The sequence below is a fragment of the Sapajus apella genome, unplaced genomic scaffold, assembly GCF_009761245.1.
Source record: "Sapajus apella isolate SASKATOON/1434 unplaced genomic scaffold, GSC_monkey_1.0 scaffold51, whole genome shotgun sequence".
Lineage (NCBI taxonomy): Eukaryota > Metazoa > Chordata > Mammalia > Primates > Cebidae > Sapajus > Sapajus apella.
In genome coordinates, this window is record NW_022436991.1 from 16,678,880 (window position 1) to 16,706,656 (window position 27,777).

General features: G+C 52.7%; 2 protein-coding genes across 6 annotated transcripts; one reads left to right on the top strand and one right to left on the bottom strand.

Moving 5' to 3' along the window:
• The first annotated feature begins 1,327 nt into the window (after positions 1-1,327).
• SLC5A2 (solute carrier family 5 member 2) lies at positions 1,328-11,346 on the top strand. Of its 2 annotated transcripts, XM_032243323.1 has the most exons (15): positions 1,328-2,226; positions 3,684-3,755; positions 3,831-3,935; positions 4,747-4,911; positions 5,188-5,293; positions 6,022-6,102; positions 6,238-6,467; positions 6,746-6,881; positions 7,127-7,234; positions 7,365-7,515; positions 7,631-7,799; positions 7,876-8,091; positions 8,868-8,994; positions 9,073-9,754; positions 10,897-11,346. In XM_032243323.1, exons 1-14 carry the CDS (start codon positions 2,080-2,082, stop codon positions 9,297-9,299), a joined length of 2,040 nt encoding a protein of 679 aa, XP_032099214.1. In that variant the 5' UTR covers positions 1,328-2,079; the 3' UTR covers positions 9,300-9,754; positions 10,897-11,346. The 2 variants fall into 2 exon arrangements, with proteins under 2 accessions (XP_032099214.1, XP_032099212.1); XM_032243321.1 differs by having other exon boundaries at positions 3,684-3,935.
• On the bottom strand, positions 8,235-27,559 carry RUSF1 (RUS family member 1). 4 transcript variants are annotated; one of them, XM_032243324.1, is made up of 13 exons: positions 26,299-26,639; positions 25,996-26,110; positions 19,695-19,740; positions 18,517-18,549; positions 18,319-18,424; positions 15,837-15,938; positions 12,612-12,682; positions 12,349-12,533; positions 12,214-12,271; positions 11,715-11,785; positions 10,928-11,071; positions 10,740-10,817; positions 8,235-9,699 (listed from the first exon to the last, which is right to left on the bottom strand). In XM_032243324.1, the coding sequence occupies exons 1-13, from the start codon at positions 26,596-26,598 to the stop codon at positions 9,602-9,604; spliced, it is 1,407 nt and encodes a 468-aa protein (XP_032099215.1). In that variant the 5' UTR covers positions 26,599-26,639; the 3' UTR covers positions 8,235-9,601. The 4 variants fall into 4 exon arrangements, with proteins under 4 accessions (XP_032099215.1, XP_032099217.1, XP_032099218.1 ...); XM_032243326.1 differs by having other exon boundaries at positions 10,740-10,846; XM_032243327.1 differs by lacking the exons at positions 25,996-26,110; positions 26,299-26,639 and adding an exon at positions 27,382-27,559.
• Positions 27,560-27,777: the final 218 nt, after the last annotated feature.

Sequence of the window (27,777 nt, forward strand, 5' to 3'; positions counted from 1 at the left end):
GCACGCGCCACCATGTCCAGCTGATTTTTTGTATTTTTAGTACAGACAGGGTTTCACCATGTTGACCAGGATGGTCTCGATCTCTTGACCTCATGATCCACCCGCCTCGGCCTCCCGAAGTGCTGAGATTGCAGGCGTGAGCCACCGTGCCCGGCCTGAGACCCCGTCTTAAATGAAAAAAACACATGCTTTATTGGCTTTTCTCCTTTTTTTTTTTTTTTTTTTGAGAGAGTCTCACTTTGTCACCAGGCTGGAGTGCAGTGGCACAATCTTGGCTCACTGCAACCTCCACCTCCTGGGTCCAAGCAATTCTCCTGCCTCAGCCTCCTGAGAAGCTGGGACTACAGGCACGCACCATCTCGCTCAGCTAGTTTTTGTATTTTTAGTAGAGGCAAGGTTTCGCCATGTTGGCCAGGATGGTCTCTTATCTCTTGACCTCGTGATCTGCCCGCCTCGGCCTCCCGAAGTGCTGAGATTGCAGGCGTGAGCCACCGCGCCCGGCCTTCTTGTTTGTTTCTCTTCTTTACTCCTTCGACGTCCATACTGGAATCACCTCCTCTGGAAAGTCACTGTACACAAATTCTCATCTCAGGGTCTCCTTTTAGAGGAACCCAATCTAGGGTTTCTTCAACTACACTCCAACCCTGAAGTATTTTTCTCTGTTCCCCATCTCCGGATGACCATAGCTACCATAATCAGGCAGGACTTCCCTTTGACTGTCTCCTGACATCCAAGTCTGGTCAATTCTTCTAGAAAGGTAGACACACAGACAGATATTAACCAGCCTCTGCCTTCTTGAATCCAGTCCTGCGCTGAGCAATGAGACTCCAGGGATGAATCAGGTTAAGTCCTGCTCGTTTAAATTTTTATTTATTTTTTGAGTGATGAGGTCTCACTCTGCTGCCCAGGCTGGTTTCCAACTTCTGAGCTCAAGTGATCCCCCCGCCACAGCCTCCCAAAGTGCTAGGATTGCAGGCATGAGCCCCCACACCCAGCCAATCCTGCTCTTGAGGACTCTCTAGTTTGCTGAGGAGGCAGACCTGGACCCAGGCAAGGACCATGAAGTGTGCACAGAACTGCATCAAAAATGTCAGAGAAGGCCGGGCACGGTCGCTCATGCCTGTAATCCCAGCACTTTGGGAGGCTGAGGCGGGCGGATCACAAGGTCAGGAGATTGAGACCATCCTGGCCAACATGGTGAAACCTCATCTCTACTAAAAATACAAAAATTAGCCGGGCACAGTGGCGGTAGTCCCAGTTACTTGGGTGGCTGAGTCAGGAGAATCGCTTGAACCTGGGAGGCGGAGATTGCAGTGAGCCGAGATTGCACCACTGCACTTCAGCCTGACAACAGAGTGAGACTGTCTCAAAAAAAAAAAAAAAAAAAAAAAATGTCAGAGAAGTCTTTCTTGAAGAGGTGGTGACAAAGGCTGGGTACTGAAAGCTGAGTAGGAGTTTGTCATTTGGGAGCCAGGGAAGCACTCTAAACAAAAGATACAGCTTGTGCAAGGATTCGATGGGGATGAAAATATCCAGGCAAAAAAAGCAAAAAGCAAAAATCTGGGCTGGGTAGGTTAAGGGAGTGGGAAGAGATTTCTGATTTCCTGTAGATTTGGTTTGGAGAAGCAGGGGAAGGCTGAGGAAGACTTGGGGCATGGCAGATGTTGGAAATCAGGCTGAAGGGCTTGTACTTCCTCCTGAGTATAATAGGGAGCTATGGAGGGTTCTTGAGGAGGGTGGAGTGACCCTGTCAGACTTGGGTTTGAAAATGATTCCTCTGGATTAGTTAAATCCAGGGGTGCTGGCTTACCCAAGAAGGAAGCGATGCATTTTTAGGGAGCAAAAGAGGTGATTTTGAGCCTGGGGCACCGGGGAGAGGGTGGAGGCTAAGGCCCGGGAAGGAGTGCTCTTGAATCTGGAAGGGCCCAACTCCCCAGGACCAGCCTTCGGCCTTGATATGACCTGATTCAGCTAAACAAAGCTGGGGAGTGGGGACAAGACCTGGGGGACTTTTCGGCTCAGTGCCCCTGAGGTAACCATTAATCCTTCCCCTGGGGGAATCCAGGGGCTTGTCCGTGGATGGGGCAGATCCTGGGGAGAATGGAGGAGCACACACAGGCAGTCTCGGCACCAGAGCTGGGGGCCCAGAGGGCTCTGATCAACAATCCTGCTGACATCCTAGTCATCGCTGTGTATTTCCTGCTGGTCATCGGTGTTGGCTTGTGGGTGAGAAGTTGAGGGGGTGCTGCTGGGGGCTGCTGGCTTCTGGGGCCTGGGGGAAAAGTCTCGGGGGACCCTACGTGGGGGAAGGATGCTTGGATCTTTGAAGGACAAACCCAGACCTGGGGACAAGCAGGTCTTTGGAGGGCCTCAGGGAGGCCCAGCCAACATTCCTTCCTTGTCTGCCCACCTTGGGACTGTGCTAGTGAAGGGGTCCATGGATTTTTGTCAGGGTCGATATTCTAAACAGGGTCTCATTCCCCTGGCCACTTATGGCTGACCAGCAGAAAATATTCAAGGCTCCCAGCAAGATCAGGCCAAATCCACACACAGTAAATCCTGAGGAGCTGCGATGGGACTAGTGGCTCACACCTGTAATCCCAGCACTTTCGGAGGCCAAGGCAGGGGGATCACTGAGGCCAGGAGTTTGAGACAAGCCTGGCCAACATGGTGAAACCACATTTCTTTTTTATTTTAAAAAATGCATTGATTTTTAAGTGAGTAGGTGGTCTCACTGTGTTGCGCAGGCTGGTCTCGAACTCTTAGGCTCAAGCAATTCCTCCTGCCTCTGCCTCCCAAAGTGCTAGGATTACAGGTGTGAGCCACTGTCCCTGGATGAGACCCTGTTTCAAAGAAAGAAAGAAAGAGAGAGAAAGAAAGAGAAAGCAAGAAAAAGAAAGAAAGAAAAAGAAAGGAGGGAGAGAGGGAGGGAGGGAGGGAAGGAAGGGCGGAAAGAAAGAGAGATAAAGAAAGAGAAGTGAAAATTTAGCCAGCCATGGTGGCATGTGCTCCTGTAGTCACAGCTACTCAGAGGCCAAGGTGGGAAGACTGCTTGAGCCCAAGAGTTCAAGGCTGCAGTGAGCTATGATCACACCACTGCACTCCAGCCTGGGAGACAGAGTAAGATGTCTCTAAAAAGAAAAAAAAGATATGGGCTGGGTGTGATGGTTCATTCCTGTAATCCCAGTACTTTGGGAGGCCGAAGTGGGTGAATTGCTTGAGGCCAGGAGTTTGAGACCAGCCTGGCCAACATGGTAAAACCCTGTCTCTACTAAAATATATTGAAGAAAAAAAAATAGCTGGGTATGGTGGTGCATGCCTATAATCCCAGCTACTTGGGAGGCTAAGGCGTGAGAATTGCTTGAGCCTGGGAGATGGAGGTTGCAGTGAGCCGAAATCACACCCCTAACTCCAGCCTGAGCAACAGAACAAGGCTCTGTCTCAAAAAATGAAAATAAATAAAAAGAAAAAGGAAAAATCTGTGAAAAGATTTGGGGAATGGGACACTGGGATTAGAACCTGGGTCGCCCGAGTGTCTGGAAGGAGTTGGGGGTGTACAAATGATCAGGGAAGCTTGGCAGGTTAATCTTCAGCCTGAAACAAGGCTGAGGAATGTGTTGAGGTGGCTAATGAGGTCCAAGGCTGCGCCCCAAACCCAGGTCTCCCCTGCCTCTGTCTCCTAGTCCATGTGCAGAATCAACAGAGGCACCGTGGGTGGCTACTTCCTGGCTGGACGCAGCATGGTGTGGTGGCCGGTGAGACTGGCTGGGCCGGGAATGGGAGGGGGCCTGGAGAAGCAGCCCCGCTCACCCTCTCCTCTGGCCACCCAGGTTGGGGCCTCTCTCTTCGCCAGCAACATCGGTAGCGGCCACTTTGTGGGCCTGGCAGGGACTGGTGCTGCAGGCGGCTTGGCTGTGGCTGGATTCGAGTGGAATGTGAGGCCCCTTTTTCCCAATAATCCCACTTCCATCGAGAACCCCTGGAAGGGTCACACCTTGGGGAAGCTCCAGGAAAGGAGAAATGAGACTGGCAGTGGGACTTCTGAACAGAGGGGTGTGGTTGGGCTGGGAGTGGAGGTCAGACATCCAGCCGGGAGGTAGAGGGGTGCAGGGGTGACCACTGTCGGGGCAGGGCTAGGTCCTGCTCCTGACCCATCTGAGCCAGCCTGCACCAGCCACTGCTTCTGGGAACCTCCATCTGCTCCTCTCTGAGTGGGGTGGGCAGCATCAAAGCCAGGGAAGCACCTGTTCGGATGTACTCTGAAGCTGTGGTCTGCGAGGAATTTGGGGCCAAGTTAAAGCCATTTGCAGAAGTGAGGAGCAGAGACAAAGCTCTGAGACTGTGGCTCCCCTTGGAGGGATTGGCTTTGAGCTCAGGGCTTCCTGGAGGAGGAGGCCTCTGAGCTGAGCCTTGGGGAGCACAATGTTTGGGTGGCTTTGGCTGGAGTCAGTCTGAGGGGTCTATGCTGGGGTTCATATCTAGATGGGGAAACATAGGGACAACATTGGGAGAAACAGACCAGGAGTGATGGCCTGGAGAGATAAGGAGAGCTCCAGTTAAGACCAGGAGAGTGTCAGCTCTGTTCCTTAGTGCCCAGGCCCTGGGGCCATCACCTCAGTTGTCTTTTGGGCCCCAGGTGTGGACCTTCCCAGGGCCACTTGCTTGGAGTAGCGCCTTCAGGAAGAGAAGGTCAGATCCTCGGGGGTGAGAGCAGAGCCACCCTCAGCGGCTGTGCTGCCCCCGCAGGCACTCTTCGTGGTGCTGCTACTGGGCTGGCTCTTTGCACCTGTTTACCTGACGGCAGGGGTCATCACGATGCCACAGTACCTGCGAAAGCGCTTCGGCGGCCATCGCATCCGCCTCTACCTGTCTGTGCTTTCTCTTTTCCTGTACATCTTCACCAAGATCTCGGTGAGCACACGTGGCTGACGGGATGGGGCCCTAGAAGGGTGGGGCCTCGAGTGGGGTCTCTAGAGAATCCTGGAGGTCGTGGGATCAAGGAGAAACTACTGCAAGGGTCATGATGATGGAGGCAGAGCCTGCAAGCAATGTGTCCAGGGCACCAGCCACAGTGCTGGGACCCGGAAAAACAGAGGGAAGCTTTGAGGCTAGTAGGGGGTGGCCTGGGCAGGAGGTGGCCCAGGACACTGCCCTGGGTCCTGACCTGCAACTTGCTCCTCCCCCAAGGTGGACATGTTCTCTGGAGCTGTATTCATCCAGCAGGCTCTGGGCTGGAACATCTACGCCTCTGTCATCGCACTTCTGGGCATCACCATGATTTACACGGTGACAGGTGCTAGCAGGGCCTTAGGGAAGGGACTGGGCCTGGGACACGGCTGCCAGCTGTGGCTAGGGTTTAGGGATTCGCCAGAGGAAAGCGGGCTGGAGAGGTTTGGAAGTGTGGCGTGGTCCAGGCAGAAGGAACTAAACCTTTGGAAAGCAAAGGCTTCCTCCCTCTCCACTGTCTCTTGGACTTTGACTGGAAGTTCAGAAAGATGATGCCATGTTGGGCTTGAGTGAGGACTGGGAGAAAAGCAAGATTTAGCAGCTCTTGCCTGCCTTGAACACCTGGGAGAGCGCACCTGACCAGTCGCCAAGATCTCTGGCCAAACCCGGCGTGGTTCAGAGGGACCCCACCTGAGGTCAAATGCCGACCAGAGTAGGGGGGTCCTGATGCCAAGGCCAGCTTGAGGTGCCCCACCTTGGGAAGATATGGAACTGAGTATAGGACCTTAGAGAATCACTCTCTCCTATGATGAGGCAGAAAAAACTAGGGCCTAGAGAGGCCTGCTGGTGGGGGTTCCGCAAGTCGGTGCCTGGCCCTAAAACTCAGCCACTCTGCCTGCCAAAGCCTGCTTACTGGTCCCCGAGTGCACGAGTCCCGAGAATGGGCCATCATTTTGAAATTTATTCTCCAGAAAGGGGAACTCTCTAAAATTCCCACAAAGATACCTTCCTGCTAGGGCCAGTCTGTCTATAACATAAACAGCTGGACTGTCCCCTGACCCCGGCCTGTTGCAGGAGGGCTGGCTGCGCTGATGTACACGGACACGGTGCAGACCTTCGTCATCCTAGGGGGCGCCTGCATCCTCATGGGTTACGGTAGGGGCTCGCCCACCGGGGAGGGGCGCGGAGGGCGCGGTGGCGGCGGCGGAGCTCTTAGCCTGCGCGCCTGGCAGTCGCGCGTCGCCGGCCTGAAGGTCCTAAGGAGGGTCCCCTGACGGCCTTGCCCGGCAGCCTTCCACGAGGTGGGCGGGTATTCGGGTCTCTTCGACAAATACCTGGGAGCGGCGACTTCGCTGACGGTGTCCGAGGATCCGGCTGTTGGAAACATCTCCAGCTCCTGCTATCGACCCCGGCCCGACTCCTACCACTTGCTCCGGCACCCTGTGACGGGGGACCTGCCGTGGCCCGCGCTGCTCCTGGGGCTCACGATCGTCTCGAGCTGGTACTGGTGCAGCGACCAGGTGCGGGGGACAGGGCTGGGCCTGCAGCGAGGTCCGGGCTAAGCCAAGACGGGCGAAGCCTGAGCCCCTCCCCGCCTTTCCCCCCATGGTCGAAGGCGCGGTCTGAGGGGTGGGAACCCCTCCAGAGTGGCGCTAAACCAGATGGAGCCTGCTCCAAGCGTGCAGCTGAACTTGGGGCACTCCCTAGCCAGAGGCGGCGCACACATTAGAGCTGAACCTGGCGCGGCGCGGGGCCGAGGAGAGGCCCGCACGTGGGCAGCTGAATGCTCCTCCTACAGGTCATCGTGCAGCGCTGCCTGGCCGGGAAGAGCCTGACCCACATCAAGGCGGGCTGCATTCTGTGCGGGTACCTGAAGCTGACGCCCATGTTCCTCATGGTCATGCCAGGCATGATCAGCCGCGTTCTGTACCCGGGTAACGTCCGCGTCCCCGCCCCACCCCGCCCGAAAGGCCTGGGCCCCGTCCAGCCCCTGTCCTGTGCCAGCGTCCGGGCACCCGTCTCCCAGTTCCGTCACTCTCCTAAGACTCCGGAGTCTGGGAGTGGAGTCCTGCCTCCCTCCGGGGGTCGCACGTCTCCTCTGCTAGGATTCCCAGTCCCTACCTCCTGGGATTCCCAGACCAGGCCCCGTCCTAGCCGCGCGGTGGCCTCTCTCCGGCAGACGAGGTGGCGTGCGTGGTGCCCGAGGTGTGCAGGCGCGTGTGCGGCACGGAGGTGGGCTGCTCCAACATCGCCTACCCGCGGCTCGTCGTGAAGCTCATGCCCAGAGGTGAGGGCGGCCCCGGGCTACAGGCGCAAGCTCGCTGCGGAGCCCGCTGCTGGGAGGGGTCGTTCCTTGCGCAGCTGCAGCCGTCCTGGCCCCTGGTGACTCCAACAAGATAGCTGTCGTCGGCTTGCAGGTCTGCGCGGACTCATGCTTGCAGTCATGCTGGCCGCGCTCATGTCCTCACTGGCCTCCATCTTCAACAGCAGCAGCACGCTCTTCACCATGGACATCTACACGCGCCTGCGGCCCCGCGCTGGCAACCGCGAGCTGCTGCTGGTGGGACGGTGCGGCCTGGGCTCCCCTCCTCCCCTACACATGAGTCCGGGGCAGGGGCGTGAGCACGCGCAGGGTTCAGGGGAGCCCAGGGTCCGGGGTTCCATCCGACGGCCCCCGCTGCAGGCTCTGGGTGGTGTTCATCGTGGTAGTGTCGGTGGCCTGGCTTCCCGTGGTGCAGGCGGCGCAAGGCGGGCAGCTCTTTGATTACATCCAGGCGGTCTCCAGCTATCTGGCACCGCCAGTGTCTGCAGTCTTCGTGCTGGCGCTCTTCGTGCCGCGCGTTAATGAGCAGGTGAGCGACATGCGCGCGTTGCGGCAGTAGGGCTGGGCTTGCACATCCTGAGCAGGCTGACCCGTCTCCCTCCTAGGGCGCCTTCTGGGGACTCATCGGGGGCCTGCTGATGGGCCTGGCACGCCTGATTCCCGAGTTCTCCTTTGGCTCGGGAAGCTGTGTGCAGCCCTCTGCCTGCCCGGCTTTCCTCTGCGGCGTGCACTACCTCTACTTCGCCATCATTCTGTTCCTCTGCTCTGGCCTCCTCACCCTCACGGTCTCGCTGTGCACGGCGCCCATACCCCGCAAGCACGTGAGTATCTGCCTCTGGATGGCCGGGTGTCCCAAACAAGCACTGTGGGCCACAGCAACCACTTGCACTCGCACCTGCCCTCGGCTTTCTGGAGCGCCCAGTGGGGAGGACCTGAATTTCTAGACTAAGGGTTGGGAGACGGCTGGGGGTCCAGCTGCAGTTGCAATTGCAGAGTAAGCACATTTTTATTTAAATACATTTATTTGAACTGGCCTGGGGGAGGGGGCTTGAAGATGTTGATGGGTTGGTGATTAAAGCCTCCCAAAGCCAATCCTTGGCATGGCCTTTGGGACTCAAAACACAGGATCTGACTGGTGGGGCACAATGCCATCTTGAAAGCCCACAAAAAGGTTTAGTTTTGCTGCCGAAAGGCAGGTGGCTCTAGGCAGGGCTGATGACAGCAGGGTGGGGTGGGGGCAGGTCAAGAGATCTGGGCCTGGAAGGATGGCTGGGAGTAGCAGGAGGAAAGGGTGGGAGCACACAGACACAGAACACTGTAAGCAGGAATGCCAGGCCAGGGTGGCAAGCGATACCATCTGGGTATAGACAGGAGACCTGAGCTGATGAAGCTGGGGGAGCAGGGCCAACAACTTTAAACACAAGCTCAGGGTTTGTACCAAGGGCACAGGGCAGCCACGTAGGGTGGAGTTGGTAACAGCTGAACCTGGGCTGGGTGTGCAGACTGAACAGTGGTGGGTAGGGCAGGCAGTGATGAGCTGGTGTGCAGGTGTCGGGGGACAGAACTACCACCTCATCTGGGCTCCCACCTTCCCTAGCTCCATCGCCTGGTCTTCAGTCTCCGGCACAGCAAGGAGGAACGGGAGGACCTCGATGCTGATGACCAGGAAAGCTCCTCACTCCCTGTACAGAATGGGTGCCCAGAGCGTGCCATGGAGATGGACGGTAGGGCACCACGCTGGGAGGTGGGGCTGGGGGAGCTGAGTTCCCACAAACTAATTGCAGGGCATTAATCTTCCCCAGAGTCCCAGGCTCCAGCACCTAGCCACTTCCGCCAGTGCCTGCTCTGGTTTTGTGGAATGAGCAGGGGTGGGGAGGGCAGTCCTCCGCCCCCTACCCAGGAGGAGGCAGCGGCAGCAGCCAGGCAGCTAGAGGACATCAGCGAGGACCCAAGCTGGGCTCGTGTGGTCAACTTCAATGCCCTGCTCATGATGGCAGTAGCTGTGTTCTTCTGGGGTTTCTATGCCTAAAGCCAACTGTGTTGGACACCATAAGCCACAGCCTCACAGGAAGTGGGGGTGAGGAGCCTGCTCTGCTCCACAGAAAAGGGACAGGGGCATGGGGTAGGAATGTCCTGGCTTCCCTTCTCCTGGCCTTCCTCTGCCTGGGGCCCACTGCATCTGATTGGCAGTCACTTCCCATGTGGACCTGGCCCACCTGCCACTGCAGTTGCCCTAAGGAAAAATAAAGCTGCCTTTCCCTCCCTCCTGCTGTGGCCAAAGTGTCCTTGCTCCAGACTTCTGTCCTGGGCTTGGGCCTCCATTTGGGCCGCTCACAGGACCTTCTTTTCGGGAGACAGAAGCCATGTGGCCCTCCACTCATCCACCTCTAGCTGGTGCTTCTCGGTCTTCCAGCCGGCATCCTGCAGTCCTGGGGAGAGAGAATGGGGTGCTGCCGGGAATGCTGGGGACAAGGGTAAGGAGATGTACAGGCTGGGTGCAGGCTTTGTGCACTACTGGGGTTCCCACTGCCTCAGTGGCTGAAACCACACCTGGTTGCAGCAAGAATTCATTGAGATAGCACACCAAAGAGCGCTGGGATGGAACAGGCGCCAGATAAAACGTCCTCATCAATGTGAGGGCCTCCCGGCTCCATCCTCCTATTTCCCACATGCCAACTGGGATTACACAGACTGTCCACACTGACACTGCTTCAGAGACCATCCTAAGCTGTCCTAGAGACAGGGAAACTGAGTCCCAAACTTAGGGACTCAATCAAGATCGCGGGGAGAACCCATCTTTTTTTTTTTGAGATGGGGTCTCTGTCACCCAGGCTGGAGTACAGTGGTGCAATATGGGCTCACTGCAACCTCTGCCTCCTAGGCTCAAGAGATCCTCCCATCTCAGCCTCCTGCCAGTCCCACAGCTGTGTACCACCACGCCTAGCTAATTGTTTTGTATTTTTTGTAGAGACAGGGTTTCACCATGTTGCCTGGGCTGGCCTCGAACTCCTGAGCTCAAGTGATCTGGCCAGCTCAGCCTCCCAAAGTGCTGAGATTACAGGTGTGACCCACTGTGCCAGCACAGTCTTTTTTTTTTTTTTTTTTTTGAGAGAGGGTCTCACCCTGTCACCCAGGTTGGTACAATCATGGCTCACTGCAGCCTCCACCTCCCCCAGTTCAGGTGATCCTCCCAGCTTAGCCTCCTGAGTAGCCGTAACCACAGGCACGGAACCACACCTGCTTAATTTTTGTATTTTTTGTAGAGACAAGGTTTCACCATGTTGCCCAGGCAGGGTCTCAAGCAGTCTGCCCACCGAGGCCTCCCAAGGGGCTAGAATTATAAGTGTTAGCCTCTGCAATGGGCCCAAGAACCCAAGTCTTTTACCTTTCAGGTAGAAGGGTGGGGGAAGACAGGGCCCCCAGGGACAAGGCTTTAGGGGCCAAGCAGCCATGGGCTGAGGAATGTTACCTTTCAAGAACTTTGGGAACAGCACGTCCAACACTTGGTGCGTCTCCTTGACGATGACCCAGCTCTCTTTCTTAGGACCTGGGTATGGGGGTGCAGAACCAGAAGCTCTGTGTCCTCCAGTATGACAGAGCCTGTCCTCTCTCCTCCTTGCCCCGAGGCATCAGCAGTCTAGATCGTCAGGCACTTACCCGCCCACACACGGTTCCTCAGCTCCTCCAGTTCTGCTGGGAGGGGTCCATCTCCCTGTAGGGCCCCAAGCATCAGCCCATGTGTGGCGGCCCTTAGGACGGTCTTGGGGTCTGCCTTCTGGTTCAGAACTACCTGTACCTGGTCTGGAGAGACCAGAGACAGACTGGTGTCAGGGAAGGGCCACTTCCCAAATCCCTTCGATCCCGTCATCCTGCTTCCCCGGTCTCTCCCCAGAGACCCCGGCCTGGCATGAAAGGCCAGCCCCTCACCTTTTCCTTTCCAATTCATTTCCTGTTGCTCCCCAGTGCTCAGGCCAAACTGACCAATTTCCAAATACAATTTCATAGCAGCTCACTGAGCTGGGTCTATTTTGCATTTCTTTAATGGCTAGTGAGAATAAACGCCTTTTCACCCTCAACCAGCAGACCAGCACACTCAAGGACATGTTTACCCAAAAGGCAACCCAGGATGGGAGAGAAGGGTGGTTTCCCAGAGACAGCAAAGGTCACAGTCTTACTAGAGTGCTGCAATGTGTAAGGCACTTGACAGTCACGTTATTTGACCCTCATAAAAACAACGCAGGGAATAAGGCAGGTACTGTTAGCTCCATTTTACAGAGGGGGTGAAGTGAATCTCACTGGGGCATGGCGGCTGTAATATGAATGGTCTAGAGCACCCCCCAGGACAACAGGCAGCCTCCAAATTGCACAGAGCTTGGGGCCCTGGTTGGAGGAGAGGCTGACCCAGGAGGGTGCATCTTAGGCTGGGAGAACAAGGTACACTCACTTCGTGACTGGTCCCAGCAGAGGAGGTAGGGTTCTTGGTGCCCCTCAACCAGCTGCTGCAGCTCAAAGACACTGCGGAGAGAGGAGAGTGCAGTGGGGGTGGAGGACAGCAAAGGCAGGCGTGCCCATCCAGCCACTGAATAGCCACCCATGGTGAACCAAAATGATCTATGCTTCACCCAGGCCCCCTCACTTCCTCTACCCCTCAGCCTTACCCACACCCCCAAATCCATCCTTTCTTCCTGTATGCAGGCATGTCCATCCTCCCCATTTGCCCATCCTTCCCTCACCCACCAAACACATCCCTTACATCTGCTTCATGTTTTATACCCTTTCCTCCCTCACACACCCACAATGACCCCACGCCTGTTCAGCAGCAATGAAGAACCCAGCGGAGAGGGAGGGCCTTGCCAGGGAGGCCAGTGTGTAACCGGAGTGAGGGGCGTGTTTGGGGAGCGTGGGTGGCGGTGGTGATGAGTAGGAGATGCCAGGCCACTCACCTGGAGACCAAGCGGTGTAGGGGGACCCCCAGGGATAGAGACGGAGTTGGCCAGAAACCTGTGGGAAGCTGGGGTCAGGACACCTAGGCAGTGGGAGAGGCTGAGACACAGGACCCGAGACCGGGGTGGGGTCACCTGTCCACAGTGGCTCCATGCGGTTGGCTGTGGTGGGGTCGAGCACCTCTCCCCTCTGAAGGTAGTGCTTTAGGACCAGCCGGAGCCGGCCTTCATTCAACGTCTCCATGACCAGGGCTCGGACTGCACGGTAGTTGGCGTAGATGTGGAGGGCAGTGAGGAAGAAGAAACATCCGATGCTGAAGCTGGGGCGAGAGAGTGAGGTAGCCGAGGCGGGCAGAGGCCCAGCTGGGGCTCTCCTGCCCACTCTGCTCCCAGCTTACCCAGGGAAACCTGACACCAGAGGGAGCATCAGGAGGCTGACCAGGAGCCCCGCCAGGTTCACCAGTGTCTCCTGGAAAACGGCAGAGGGGCTAGGAGTTGGAGGGTGCCCTCTAGGCCAGACTCAGTACACCTAAGTGCCTTTTATCCCATCCTCCCTGCTCCACAACCTCCCAGGGTTGCCTAGTGCAATGGGGATAAATTTTTAGTTTTTGGTGAGTGAACTGTCATTTGCCAGCTTGAGGTGACTCACACCTGTAGTACCAGCACTTTGAGAGGCTGAGGCAGGCAGATCACTTGAGTCCAGGAGTAACACCAGCCTGAACAACGCAGTGGGACCCTCTCTACAAAAAAGTTTTAAAATTTGATGCGGTGCAGTGGCGCACGCCTGTAATACTAGCAATTTTGGAGGCTGAGGTGGGCAGATTGCCTGAGCTCAGGAGTTCAAGACCAGCCTAGGCTGAACATAGTGAGACCCTGTCTCTACTAAAATACAAAAAATTAGCCAGGTATGGTGGCACACGCCTGTAGTCCCAGCTACTCAGGAGGCTGAGGCAGGAGAATTGCTTGAACCCAGGAGGTAGAAGTTGCAGTGAGCCAAGATCATACCACTTCACTCCAGCCGGGACAACAGAACAAGACTCCATCTCCAAAGACGAAAAAAAAAAAATTAAAAATTAGCCAGGTATAGTGGTGTGCACCTGTAGTCCCACCTACTGGAGAGGCTGAGGTGGGAAGATTGCTTGAGCTCGGGAGGTCGAGGCCAGCCTTGGTGACATAGTGAGACTCCAACTCTTCAAAATACAAAAAAACTAGCTGGGTGTGATGGCATGTGCCTGTATTCCCAGCTACTCAGGAGGGTGAGCCAGGAGGACTGTTTGAGCCCAAGAGGTCATGTAGTAAGCCATGATTGCAACACTGTACTCCAGGCTGGGAGACACAGTGAGACCCTGTCTAAATATATATGTGTGTCAGTTGCTTCTTTGCCCTGGTAGGTACAATGTCCTTGGAATACCCTTGAACATGTCTTCTTTGTTTTGCAAGTCACCAGAATAGTTCCACACTCAGGCACTCACTAATGTGAGTGCTTTTTTTTTTTTTTTTTTTTTTTTTTTAGAGATAGCGTCTCGCTCTGTCACCCAGGCTGGAGTACAGTGGTGCAATCTTAGCTCATGGCCACCTCAAACTCCTGAGCTCAAGTGATCCTGCCACCACACCTCTACTAATTATTACTACAATTTTTGGTAAAGATGGGTCTTGCTATATGGCCCAGGCTGATCTTGAAACTCCTGGGCTCAAGTGTTCCTCCCCTCAGCTTCCCAAAGTGCTGGGATGAAAGGCATGAGCTGGAAGAACTTTTATTTACTGATTTAAAAAAGCTGACTGCTCCCCTCCCTTGAAGCTCCCTTGGTATGCAATAAGGGGCAGATAAATTTGCAAAGTGGTCAAGGAATCACCAGGGAAGGAACAAGACCCACACCTCTTCCCTTGCGTATCAATGTGATGAGAACACTCTGATGGCTGGATTGAGATCACCCTGGGGAAAGAGACCCCAGGCTACCTGCCCCCAACTCATCATGAGGAAGGAGTCTGGACTGGTGCCCCTGACTAACTGGGCTCCTAGGGAGAACTGGTCCTGGCACAGAGAGGACCTGAGGCTGAAGAGCTCTTCTCACCCAGCCCTCCTGGCAAGGGCGTGTGCTGTGGAAATAAAAGCTGTGGGTGTGGCAGGAAACTGGAGATCAGGGACCGTAGGAGCTCAGGAGCAGAGTGACCTCCTCTCTCCCAGGTGGGAAGAATCATTTCCAGTGGCTACATCTAGTGAAAGCAAAGCTGAATCTGCAGAAAGCTGGGGGCTGCTACGGGACTGACATGTTCCCAGGTTAGTCCTGGATATGTCACCGGCTCTGTGGATTGAGGAAGCCCTGTGGCCTTGGGAAAAATGGCTTGGGGTTAGGGAGAGGGCTGGGGGTCAGCGAGAGAGCAGGTGAGGGACAGCAGGCATGGAGCTGGGAGTCCTGTGGTAAGGGGCCTGGGCTGTGCTTCCTTCTTGCTCTTTAACAGCCTGTGGACTTAGGTCCAGAAGGGACGGTGGGTGGAATTAGCCGAGTGTCTCCTGAGAGAAGGGACTTGCCCAGCGGTTCCCAGGGAGATGAGACCTCTCCATACTCTATTTCCTTCTCTGTTCTAAGGCAACCGTGAGCAATTACTGCACACGCTCACTGTGAGAATTAATGAGTTTCCAGAAATGAAATACTTGGCACATGGTTAGTGCTTAATAAATATTAGCTTGGGTTAAGATTATTGAGCCAAACAATGGAAGAGAAGGCCAGAAAGTAGGAATGCATAGAACAGCAGTTTCTAAGTTGCTTCAGTGTCAGAGAAAACCATCTCACACTGCTGGGACTTCCCAGGGCCTTCATTTCCTCATCTGTAAACCAGGGATAAAGTGTACCTACCTCACTTTAGGGTTGGTGTGAGTTTTGTTTGTTTTTGAGACAGGGTCTTGCTCTGTCACCTGAGCTGAAGTGCAGTGGTGTGATCAAGGCTCACTGCAGCCTCCACCTCCTAGGCTTGAGGCTGGGACTATAGGTGTGCACCCCCACACCTGGCTAATGTTTCTTTCATTTGTTTTGTAGAGATGGGGTCTTGATGGGCTGCTCAGACTGGTTTCAAACTCCTGGCCTCAAGTGATTCTCCCACCTTGGCCTCCCAAAGTGCTAGGATGACAGGCATGAGAGTTAGGTGATGCAGTGCACATATTAAGTGCTCAGCACAGGGTTTGCAGAGCTCTAATCCATGCAGGGTTTAGCCTTAGGGGTGTCCCTACCCTGACTCTAGGCTCCCTGGGGCGGGTAGAGGGGCTGGGCCAGCAGGCCTGCTAAACTGCTGAGTGGAGGCCCCAGCCAGTGACCCAGCAACCCCACATGCTGGGTGCCTCTGACTTCCCAACTGCCTTGACATGTGAGGCCGCATGTGATCAGAACATCCAGCTTGAAAGGTGGGGTCTGGAGATGGCAAGGCCAAGGGCTTGCTCTCAACTACACAGGTGGTGGGCAGAGCCTAAGATCAGCTCGGACTTGCTGCCACCAGGGCCCAAACCCCTACTCCTGCCTGCGTGTCTTCAGAGTCAGCAGGGAGCACCCACATGTCTTCCTGTGTGTTCCTGGGCCCTCCAGGGCATTCCCCTCCCTACCCCACGCCCTCCCTCCAGCCCTGCTGCTCACCTGGCTGCTGTCCTTTGCTGACACGTCAGCCATGTTGTTCCTCCGGGCCTGGTGCACAGTCAGGGCAGCTCGAGTGGCCCCGCCAGCGACACTCACGATGCACTGGGTGGGGAAGGGATGAGAGAAGGTCAGCACAGACACGTGCCCTGGCAATGCAAAGCACTCAGACCAGCTGGAGAAAACCAGGTCCCAGCCCAACCCCAAATGCCATCCTTGGTATCTAGTTCTCTCCTGGACGCCCCCTAGGCTCACCTCCCCTGTCCTGTTCTAAGAAATGAGTCTTACCTTCCACTACCACTCTGGGGACTAGCCCCACAGCAGCTCAATTTCCTTCCCCAGGGTGGAGGCCCAAAGATCACTCTCAGCCCAGAACTCCTGGCCCTCCAACTCCTGCTTTGGCTACACCCTCCCCATTGCTGGCAGGAGGCCCAGGCTGGTTTCCAACTTCCTGCTTCCATCTGCCTCCTGTAATTCCTCTACTCTCCTCTTGCCCCAGTTAAAGCTGTCAAATCCTACACTGGTGGCCCTGACCTCCCAGGGTGCCCAGATCTCTCCCTCTTAGATAGCAGGATATAGCTCATTAAGGAGGGTCACTGGTCCTCCGCATTCATCAAAGCTCTTTTACTTATTACTATTACTTTTTTTTTTATCCTTAGTTTTTGAATACAGACAGAGTCTCCCTGTGTTACCCAGGCTGCCCTGGCCTAGAACCCCTGAGCTCAAGAGATCTTCCCACACCAGATTCTGAAAGTGCTGGGATTACAGGCATCAGCCACCGCCCCTGGCTGAAGGCTCTTTTAGATGTCAGACATACACTTAGGTGCTGTGATACAAGTCAGACCCAGGCCCTGCCCTCATGGAAGGTATAGATCATTAGGCAATACACAAATAAACACATTAATATGCAGGGAGAGGAAAGAGTCTGTTCAAAGGCCAGAGGAACAAGGGACAAAGTGAGGCTGGCACTTTGCGGCTGGCAGGGGCCTGACCATGTGGAACCTGGCAAGCCGGGTGAAGGTCTTTCCCCAAGAGCAGTGGGGCAGCAGAGTGACCTGATGGCTTTCCTTTTTGAAAGGATCCCTGGGCTACTCCGAGAGGGTAGCGGCAGGGATGCTACCTGGGAAGTAATGGTGCTCTCTCAGCAGCGAGGGGTGGTGACAGGGAGACAGAGAGAATGGACTGGAGATTTTGAGGGAAGAAAAATAACAGAACTGAAGGTTCAGCAGAAGGTGATGGGTAAGGGGAAAGGGGAAGAGGCGGCGGCAGTGATGGTGGCGGCAGTGATGGTGGTGGCAGCATGGATGACACCCAGGTTGGCTTCCCTTGGTGCAGCTGGGAATGGTGGCTGCCGAGAGGGTAACTCTACAGAGAGGTCTTAAGAGGGAAGTTCCTGGCCTGTTCCATTCCCTTACTGGACAGATGAAGAAACTGGGGCCCAAAAGGCAGAATGTGAAGCAAAAGCCAGAGGGCACAACCCTTGGTCCACAGCCACAGCTACAGCTGTGCTTTTCTCTGGGGTTTCCTACCCTGTTTGGGGGTGCTCACAGCATTTAGGCCTGCACCATGGAAGCTAAATGTCCTCCGCCACAAGGAACCACTGCACCCCAAATGCCAGTGCCTTGTGAAGAAACACACCCCTAATGTGATTTTAAGTCAACAGATGGGCCTTGGAATGGGTCTTCGTCTTCTTCAGTCTCTCTTCTGGGGATACTTTGACAGGGCCAGATACTTTGACAGGATATGCTCTTTACTGAACCACGCCAGGCCTGCGTGTCCTCATCTGGATGAGACCAACCTGCAAGCATTGTGCAGACAGCAGCCCAGTGTGGAGGAGGCATGTGCCTGCGCCCCACGTGCCCCCAGCTCACTGTGCGGTCGCTGCTCTGTCTCTGTCCCACCTCCGGACCTTGAGCTGTGCTGTTTCTTTTGCCTGGAACACCCGCCCTACACCTTACACTCCCTCTTCAGGACCCAGGCTTGGGGGAGCTCTTCCTACACTCTCTGACCAAGCTGGAATCCCCGCTTCACCCTCTTGCAGGCCTCTGTATTTCTTATTTGTGATACCTGTACCTATCGCGTAATACTTGTACCACAAACACTGGTGCAATTATATGTGTTTTCCTTTCCAAGCCAGGGGGGCCCACATTCTGTGCCAAACATGCAGTAGGCACTCAATAAATACTGTACTGAAAGAACCAAAGGGAAGCTGAGAAGCTGGTTCCAAAATGTCAACACTGACCACTCCTTTAACTTCTCAGCTCAGAGCTCCCGCCCCAGTCCTCTGGCTCTAGACATTGCTTTACACTGTCTGGGGCCCTGGACGCTGTCTGGCTGGAGGAGGATCAGAAAAGATAGTTGGGTTTGAGAAGAAACATCTGAACTTTGTCACTCTTCTAGAAGTGGCTTGAACACAGAGCCCAGGTGAACCCACATACTACCAAGGCAGGTGTCTTGGGTGGACAGATGCCCCACAGGTGGCTACCTTGGCCAGGTTGCTGGTGGAGACAGTCATGGTGAAACAGATTGGGTATACGGGAGCCATAATCTCAAGGAACATGGCCACATCATTGAGGATGTCTGCAAAAAGCCTGGGGAGGGATCAGAGGTTAAACATTAGAGGTCAGAGGTAGGAGACTTTAATAATACAAGACTCTCCTCCCCCATGCCCACCCCTCCTCACCTCCACTGCTTGGCATTGCAGTCCAGTTTGCTCCTGTTGGGAAGGAGAGGTTGTTGCAATTTGGATTTAAGGAGAAACACATCCTATGGGCAGTGTGGGGAGTCCTGGACCACAGTAAGGTCTGAAGGGCTCAGGAAAACCCACACCACCCAGATAGACATCTGTCCCCACACCCTGTCACTGCTACCTAAAATGTCACCATTAGCTGGGAGGACCTTCAGTGGCTCATTGATCAGCTCGTGTCTCCCTCTTATGAACCCATGATTTACCAAGGAAAAACCCTGACTGTCTTGTGGCTGCTCCCCAACCTCTGGCTGTCCTTGGAGGGAGGCTCTTCCTGGGTTCCTCTGCCTCTCCCCGGGTTTCTCTGCCTCTCCCTGTTCTTCTTGCTTTAGAGTGAGGGTACACAGTGAGCATATTTTGGACTAGTAAACATTACATTTAGTTGTCTGCATGTTACAGATAACTAGCCCTGAGAGGGGAAATGATTTCCCTGGATTACACAGAGTGGGGGAAAAATCCAAGAGAGAGAGCTGGGCTTTGACATCCAAGCTTAGGGTATTTCTGCTACACAACACCGTGGATGGCTGCCCCTCCGACCTTTTCATCAGACAGTGACTACCTGGCCTGCGCACAAACACTTGGGAACCACTTCTCTAGGGTCCCATTGGCAGGAGATACTGCAGCCCCAGCCCAGCTCAGGATTTGCAGCATTAGGCCCGAGTCTCAGTTTGAGATCTCCTGGAGTGAATGGGACTATTCTTGGGGAGGGGCATCTGACACACAGGAGGAGATCCTGAACTGCCGGATACCATGGAGAGCACAGGCCTTAGGCTCAAATCCTATCTCGCTAGTTACAAGGTGTATGGTCTGGGCAGGTAGCTTCTCTCATCTAGGTATATTTCGCATTTATGGAATGTACATGTCCAATCCCATCCTACAGAGTTGTCGTAAGGATTAGAGACAACATACAGAGGCTCAGGGGGCACAGTTACAGCTGTTAGTGGTGGCTGGTATTTACTGAGCCCTTACTATGCACAATGCTACATGCATTAAGCACTTTGCATAGATCACTTCATGGAACCCTTACAACTACGATTAATGCCAATACTATTGCTATCATTACTACCACCACTGGGGAGAGGTGCCAGAAGTCTGCTGGCCGGGAAGACACTCACCCTTTCCACCAGGCAAAGACGATGCGGCCTAGCATGCCAGTTGAATCTGGGGAAGAGAAGGCACAGGTAAGGAGCAAGGAAGAGGCGTGGGAGCTGTGGAGCCTGGCAGACCCTGGCACTGAATTGGCCAATTCACCCTGAGTCACCACCCTTAAGAACTCAGTCTGGTACTAGAAGCTGTGGATAGTCACAGCTGCATGATGGAGTCAGAAGTGCCTAGACATAGCAGTTCCTCAAATGTCCCCTAGGAGACATGGCCAAGAAACGTTCTTTGCAGAATTGTTCATAAAGGCAAAAAAACGTGGGAATAATGCAAATGTTGACAGAATACAGAAATTCTAATATATCCACCTAGAGACACTCATTCATAGATGAATACTCATAATAAACTCTTACATGAAAATAACTCATGAAGACCACATACAGCACAGTTCATAAAGCTCTAAAACTAAAACTAAATGACATAGCACTTAGGAACATATACCTATTTGGTAAAACTATTCAAAAGACAGGAAATCTTAAGTGGAAATTCAAGTTATTGCTAACCTATCCTAGCTCTTAGGCTGGGCAGCTGGCTCACAGGTGGTCATTATGGGATAAATAAATGAAAGGATTTGGACCGGGTATGGTGGTTCAGGCCTATAATCCCAGCACTTTGGGATTACAGGGGATTTGGACCTAAGGACCACTTGAGGCCAGGAGTTCAAGACCAGCCTGGGCAACACAGCAAAACAAAAAGTAGGAAAGAAATCAGCCAGGCATGGTAGCATGCATGTAGTCCCAGCTACTTGGGAGGCTGGGGCGGAAGAATGGCTTGAACTCAGTATATCAACGCTGCAGTAAGCTACGATCACGCCACTGCCCTCCAGCCTGGAGCAAGACAGTCTCAGGGAAAAAAAAAAAAAAAGATTTGAACTGCAGCTGGGGTTGCAGGGCAGAGTGACAGGCCTCCTTAGGCTGGGCAGAGTAAGAGAAGTCTCTGGAATCAGTGGGACCTTGGACCTTCATTTGCACAACAAAAGCTTTCTGGCTAACTCTCTCGGCCAGGAACTTCATGACCACAGTGACTGAAATGAGCAGACAGCAATCATCATAACATACACTGACTTAGGCTGGACAGATCACCTGAGGTTGGGAGCTTGAGATCAGCCTGACCAACATGGAGAAATCCTGTCTCTACTAAAAATACGAAATTAGCCAGGTGTGGTGGTGTATGTCTGTAATCCCAGCTACTCGGGAGGCTGAGGCAGGAGAATTGCTTGAACCCAGGAGGTGGAGATTGTGGTAAGCCAAGATCACCCTACTGTACTCCAGCCTGGGCAATACAAGTGAAACTCCATCTCAGAAAAACAAACAAACCAAAAAACCCCACTGATTTAGACTGGGGATTGGTAAACTGTTTCCACTCCCTGGTTTTGGAAATCAAGTTTTACTGAAATGCAGCCATGCCCATTTGTTTACAAATCGTGTATGGCTGTTTTTGCAAGACCACAGCAGAATTTAGTTGCTGCAACTATCATAAGGCCTGCAAAGCATAAGATCTGGCCCTTTACAGAACAAGTTTGTAAATTTGGACCATTCATTATACAGAGTAGCACCCATTAAGCCTGGCAGTAATGTTTTAGAACCAGACACCTGGGAGGGACTCACACAGTGGACACAGGCGAGGACAGATTCTGTGGGCAGAGGACTTGGACTTGTCTAATCTTGAGGGCACTAACCCTGACGTGGGGATGTAAGGAGAAAGGACACTATGTTATGGGAATGAGGGCTGGGAGTTTCCCACAAAATATAAATGCAATGACATGGGCCAGCCCTCCCATTCTCCACTGAGAGCAGATGCACTCTCCCCTTTCCAGAGCCTTCTTGGGCACTGAGGCCTTTGAACAGTCATGCCTGCCCACCCTGGACTTGAAAGAGACCACTAAGTGCTCCAGTGCACACCTGAAGTACTTGTGCCTTTTCATCTTCACAGTGATCCTGCGACCTTGGTAGGCATCGTTCCCCTTCACTGAGGCTCCGATTAGATTGGTGAACAAAATTGGGACATTTTATAAGAAAATATGGATTTCCAGCTTCTTTGGAAGAACCTGAAGGATGGCCACACTGGGCCCGCCTTCTCTCACGGCCAGCATCAGCTGCGGCTACCTCACTAAAGGAGAGCATGGGTCCAAACTACTCCCATCCGGCCTGCTTCGTCTCTCCATTTCTGTCCTATCTGGCCCTGTAAATAACACCCAGTAGGGTGGTTTGACAGGCCTCCCATCACTCACCTTAACCTCTTCTCTTCAAGTACATTATATTCTAGGTAAAATGATCATTGATATTCAAGATTCTGGCATTGGATCAACTCAGTGACTGTGAACATGGCAAGATTACATTTACCTGTTGAGAAGGAATCCACTGGGCCAGACTCATTTTTTTTTTTTTTTTTTTGAGACAGACTCTCACTCTGTTGCCCAGGTTGGAGTGCAGTGGCGTGATCTTGGTTCACTGTAACCTCCGTCTCCTGGGTCCAAGCGATTATCCTGTCTCTGCCTCCCGAGTACCTGGGATTACAGGTGCATGCCACATCTAATTTTGTATTTTTAGTAGAGACAGAGCTAATTTTTGTATTTTTAGTAGAAATGGGGCTAATTTTTGTATTTTTGAACTCCTGACCTCAGGTGATCCGCCTGCCTCAACCTCCCAAAGTGTTGGGATTATAGGCATCAGCCACTATGCCCAGCCCAGATTCTATTTTTCTTCCCTTTGGCTGCACACTTGTATCCACTCAGGTGTATGCCCTCCTTGGGCCACCAGACAGAAAGACAGCCTATTCTACCTTTCTGTGGATCATCAGAGGCATTTACAGGACTAATGATATATATACGCCCGATCATCTGAAAGTCAATACTATCCACTAGAGTCCTAGTAGGGAATCAGCTGTCCACAAATTGTACTTGGCTCCACTTGAAAATCCTAGCTGGTAAGAGTGTAGTAGTTAAGAATGGGACACGGGAGTAAGTCTGCCTGGGTCAAAACCCTGGCCCTGAGTGACCCTGGACAATTACTTAACCACACTTTGGCCTCTGTTTTTCCACCTGAAAAAATGAATAATGGCAGCTAACTAATATGGCTGCTGAAGAGATCAAGCCACATATTACAACTAACTGTACAAAATGTGTGGCTTAAGGCAGGTCGCCAAAATATTAGCAACAAGTTTTATTACTATTGCTACTCATGACAATTAGCATCATGCTCCATTGAGAGATATGTAACTGAAAATGATCACATCAAAAAATTCTAAGTGAGTTTCTCATATGAAGCTCTGCATGAAAATTTCCCATGTTTGATGAAAAGGAACTTGTAAAATCCTAACTGAGAGCTTCTTTTAATATCGATAACAAGCCTTTAAAGTAGATTTTTTTTAATCCTTTTTTTTTTTTTTTTTTTTTTTTTTGAGACAGGATCTCGCTGTCATCCAGGCTGGACTACAGGCACCTACCACCATGGCTGGGGGGTTAAACCATGTCGGCCAGGCTCGTGTACAACTCCGTGTCTCAAGTGATCCACCTGCCTCAGCCTCTCAAAGTGCTGAGATTGTAGGTGTGAGCCACCGCACCTGTATCTTTGAGTGATCTTAATTTTTCTCAGTAACCTGCCTGAGCTAGAGGTTGAGCATTCCTTTTTTTTCACATAGGGTATTGCTCTGTGGCCCAGGCTGGAGTGCAGTGGTGCTATCTCAGTTCACTGCAACCTCCACCTCCTGGGTTCACGGGATTTTCCTGCCTCAGCTTCCCTAGTAGCTGGGATTACAGGCACACTCCATCATGCCTGGCTCATTTTTGTATTTTTAGTAGAGAGGGGGTTTTACCACGTTGGGCAGGCTGGTCTTGAACTCCTGACCTCAACTGATACCCCCACCTTGGCCCCCGAAAGTGCTGGGATTACAGGCATGAGCCACTTCGCCCAGGCCAAGGTTGAGCATTCCTAATCCAAAAACCTAAAATGTGAAATGCTCCAAAACCTACAGCTTTTGGACAGCAGGCATGATGCCACCAGTAGAAACGGCCGATGGCGAAATAGCACAAATTGTTCTGAATCAAGGCAATCGTGGTAACAGGGACGATGAAGGTGACATTGTTAACACTGCAGAAAAAGTGCCTACAGACAACATGGTGAGGATATGTGAGGGGATTATTGAGGCCCTAGAGCAGCCTACATTCATAACAGAACAAGAAATCAGGCAGTTTACAGAATCCAAGAGAGACTTCTAAGACAGAAACCATGATTATGAGGCAGATGACTCTGGAGGAAACATTTTAAAAAGCCACACAGCAGAATGCTTTCTCATCCCTAGAGGATGCTTCTTGTCCTTCAACCGCTTCTAGTATTTCTTCTCACCTTAAAAAAATAAAATATGGTGTCCTGTAACCTTTTCATCAAAACAGCATTACAGCTGAAGACTGAGAGCCTGCTATTGTTTGCTGCTGCTGCTGTGGTTTAGAAGCTGATACAGGTGTTCTGGTGACCTGCTGTGTCGCTTAATTACCCTGAACACACAATTTCTCACTGTCAAGTAGTATGTCATGTTTTATACTGTTAAGTACTTATTCGTGAAGGTATAAGAAAAGGACTGCTTCTTGATAGCATCTACATTCAGAGTCAGGAATGATGGGGACACCAAACAACCAGATTGTCCACATGTGTGGCTGAGATAGTGACATCTTTGCTTTCTGATGGATCAACGTACACAAATTTTGTTTCATGCACACTATTGAAAACATTGCATAAAACTGCCTTTAAGCCATGTGTGTAAGGCATATATGAAACATAAACGAATTTCATATCTAGACTTCAGTCCCATCCCCAACAAATCTCACTATATATATGAAAATATTCCAAATCCAAACAAAATTCCAAAATCCAAAACACTTCTGGTTGCAAGCATTTCCCATAAGGGATATTCAACCTGTATGGGCAACATGTTGGTGATATCACATGAAAACACCAATTACCGACCCAAGCTCCAAATGCATTCCAAAAATACAGCCAACAGGTCAGGTGCGGTGGCTCATGCCTGTCACTTTGGGAAGCTGAGGCAGGTGGATCACCTGGGATCAGGAGTTCGAGACCAGCCTGGCAAATATGGTGAAACCCTGTCTCTACTAAAAATGCAAAAAAGTTAGCAGGGCATGGTGGTGTGCACTTGTAATCCCAGCTATTTGAGAGGCTGGGGCGGGAAAATCACTTGAACCTGGGAGGCGGAGGCTGCAGCGGCCGGGGATTGTGCCAGTGCACTCCTGCATTCCAGCCTGGGTGACAGAGCAAGACTCCCAGTAAAAAAAGAAAAAAAAAAATCGACATAGGGTCTCCCTATGTTGCCCAGGCTGCCTCAGCCCCGCAAAGTGCTAGGCTTAAAAGGGTGAGCCACTGTGCCAGTGTGCTCAGTCTTAATGGTAAAGAAGGCTCCTGTTTCTCCAAAAAATCCAGAGAGGCTTACCAGAGAAGTGGCCAGACTAATGCTACCAGTGGAATGAGCTTTCCCTTGGGTCTCATTTATTAGGTTGGTGCAAATGTAATTGTGGGTTTTCCATTACCTTTAACGGCAACAAAAACAAAGAAACCCTGCAATTACTTTTGCACTAGCCTAATAAATATCCCCTGGGAGCAATAGTGAAAGACAAAGGATAGTGGCAAAAGCCACGGGGTCCCCTCCTGTAGAACGTGTAACAATTTCTCTTTTCTGTTCCATTTCCCTGTCTGGGTGGCATGGTACCAAACTGTATATTTTTTTTTCTTAAATAACTTTTTAAAAAGCTGTACGCACTCAGCAGATAGTCACTCTATTATTTACAGCAGCATCACGTGCTATCACAGGGCATTACAGAGTACCTTCCATTCTTTCCAGTCTCTCCTCTCTCCTACTCAGGACCAAGGATATGCTTTTTGTTTTTTTTTTTTCTTGGAACTCACCAATTTTCCGTATCCTGGGCAGCTGGCAGTTTATTCAATCAATCGCATTCTCATGCAATCCTCCACAGAGAATAGGAATAAAGGGGAGGGAACGGGATTTGGGATCCAGATGATTTAGACTCAGAAGTCTGTGTGGAGAATGGAGTGCGGCTGCTGGGCTGGTGAGTGGTATGAGGGTCTTCCAGATGTGGGCGGTAAGATTACAAAGCACCGCTGTAAGCACTTGGGGGACCTGCCTGAATTCTACCTAATGGGGCATGAGACCATACATACACACACATTAGGGCCCAGCGAAGGCAGGGTTGAGAGCAGCAATACGTGAGGCTCCAGAGGTCCAGCTCACCTTTCACGAGCCAGGTGGCCGTGGCAGCTGAAACAGTGGCTTTTGCGTTCCCCACCCCTATGCCCAGCAAAACTGCCTGGGTGGCCAGGGAGCCGGAGAGGCTGGAAGCAAAGGCCTAGAGAAGAAAACAAGTTCGATGAGAAGCTGGCGCAGGAGCGTGGCGGTCTACGTGGCGTCATCTTTTCTGGTTCTTGGTGTTTGGGGCATGTCAGGCCCCCCCGGCTCCGGGCCTCGGTCACCCGTCTGTAACTGGGGAGGGAAGGGTGGCCTGCACTGTCCCCTGCCCCAGACGGCCGGGCTGACCTGGACGGAATCCCACAGCTGGTAGGGCAGATAGTCCGGGCTGACGCTATCAGGGAAGCCCTGCGGCAGGAACACGGCCTGGAGCCCGGAGAGGGGTGGTGAAGCGGCACCGGGAGCGCCCACTTCGCCCGCATCTCGTCCTTCGGGTTTGATCGTGAAGGCCTTGGAGAGCCCCCACCAGCGCCAGCCCCGGACCTCCCACTGGAGGCTCCCGTCCGCGGCTGCGCGGCAGCCCCGTGCCTCCCCGGAGCCGAACTGCTCGGAGCACAGAGGGGCCTGCAAACCCGCGTCGTCAGCCATGCCGAGCTTCTGGGCCCCAGCCCCGCCCCTGCCGCACGGTGGACGTGGCAGACGGCGCTTCCGGCTGGGCTACGGCGGCTGCGGAGGGATACCCTTCGCCAACGGGCACCGGACCCTGGCTCCCCCGCGCAGTTCGAAAATCAGCAATCGCTCTCTTCGGCCTCCGCGCTGCCTCTGACACCCCGGCGTCGGCCGGGACCTGTCGTTTTGTAGCATTTTGCAGCTGGGCGTCGGGCGCCACGGGCTCCCTTTGGTCCGCCAGCTGTGTTCGAGACCCGGTTCAGCCACAGAAATTTTAGCTGTGAGAGTTTGGGCAAGTCGGTGTCCCTCTCTGGGCCTCGGGTTCTTTTTTTGCTGTGAGGCCAGCGACTGTATTTTTAACCCTGATTTTATCCCTACATCTACCCAACACATAGTAGGTGCTCGAAAGATATTTATGAGTGAATAAATGCATGATGATAAGAAATTGGACCAGATGAGGCCCTATGAAGCTGCTTGTTTTTTTTTTTTTTTTTTTTTTTCTTTTTCTTTTTTCTCTTCTGAGCTTCCCTGGCCTAGACTAGAAATTCTCCATCCTTCAGCCTTTTGCGAGACTGCAGGAACATTACTTTTGAAAGGATGCTGAGGAATCCGAGGGATGAGAAAAATCAAGGAGTTACAATGATGTCAGAAAACAAGGGAACGAAGCAAGAAGTTCATGTGTTTTTTTGGGGGAGAGAGTCCATGAAACGGTGGGGGGAGGGGAGAATCCAAAGAGGGAGGGTCTCTGTCCTTCGAACTCACCTTTTCCTCTTTCTGTTTCTCTTCTTCTCCTTCCCATCTAGTGCACCATATTCACTCCAGAGTAGAAATTTGCCAAAAAAGCATCTTCTTTTTATCAGAAAATAAAATATCCCGGCTTCTTAGCCTGGCATTCTTGGCCCAGCACGGTTTGATCCCAACCGACAGCTGTTTACTTGAAACTTCAGATTCTTCCAGAATCACCTTCCTCGAGGTAGGCCCTCCTACCCCACCTCGTCTTATCTGACACAAACACAGTCTCTCTCAGACTGAGATAAACTGGAACACTTCTTTTCTTTTAAATTTCGGGTTTCAAAATACAAATAGCATAGTCACGTCACAATTCTGTAATGTTTTTTATATTCAGTTACTGGTTTGACTAGAGGACAAAAATAAAAC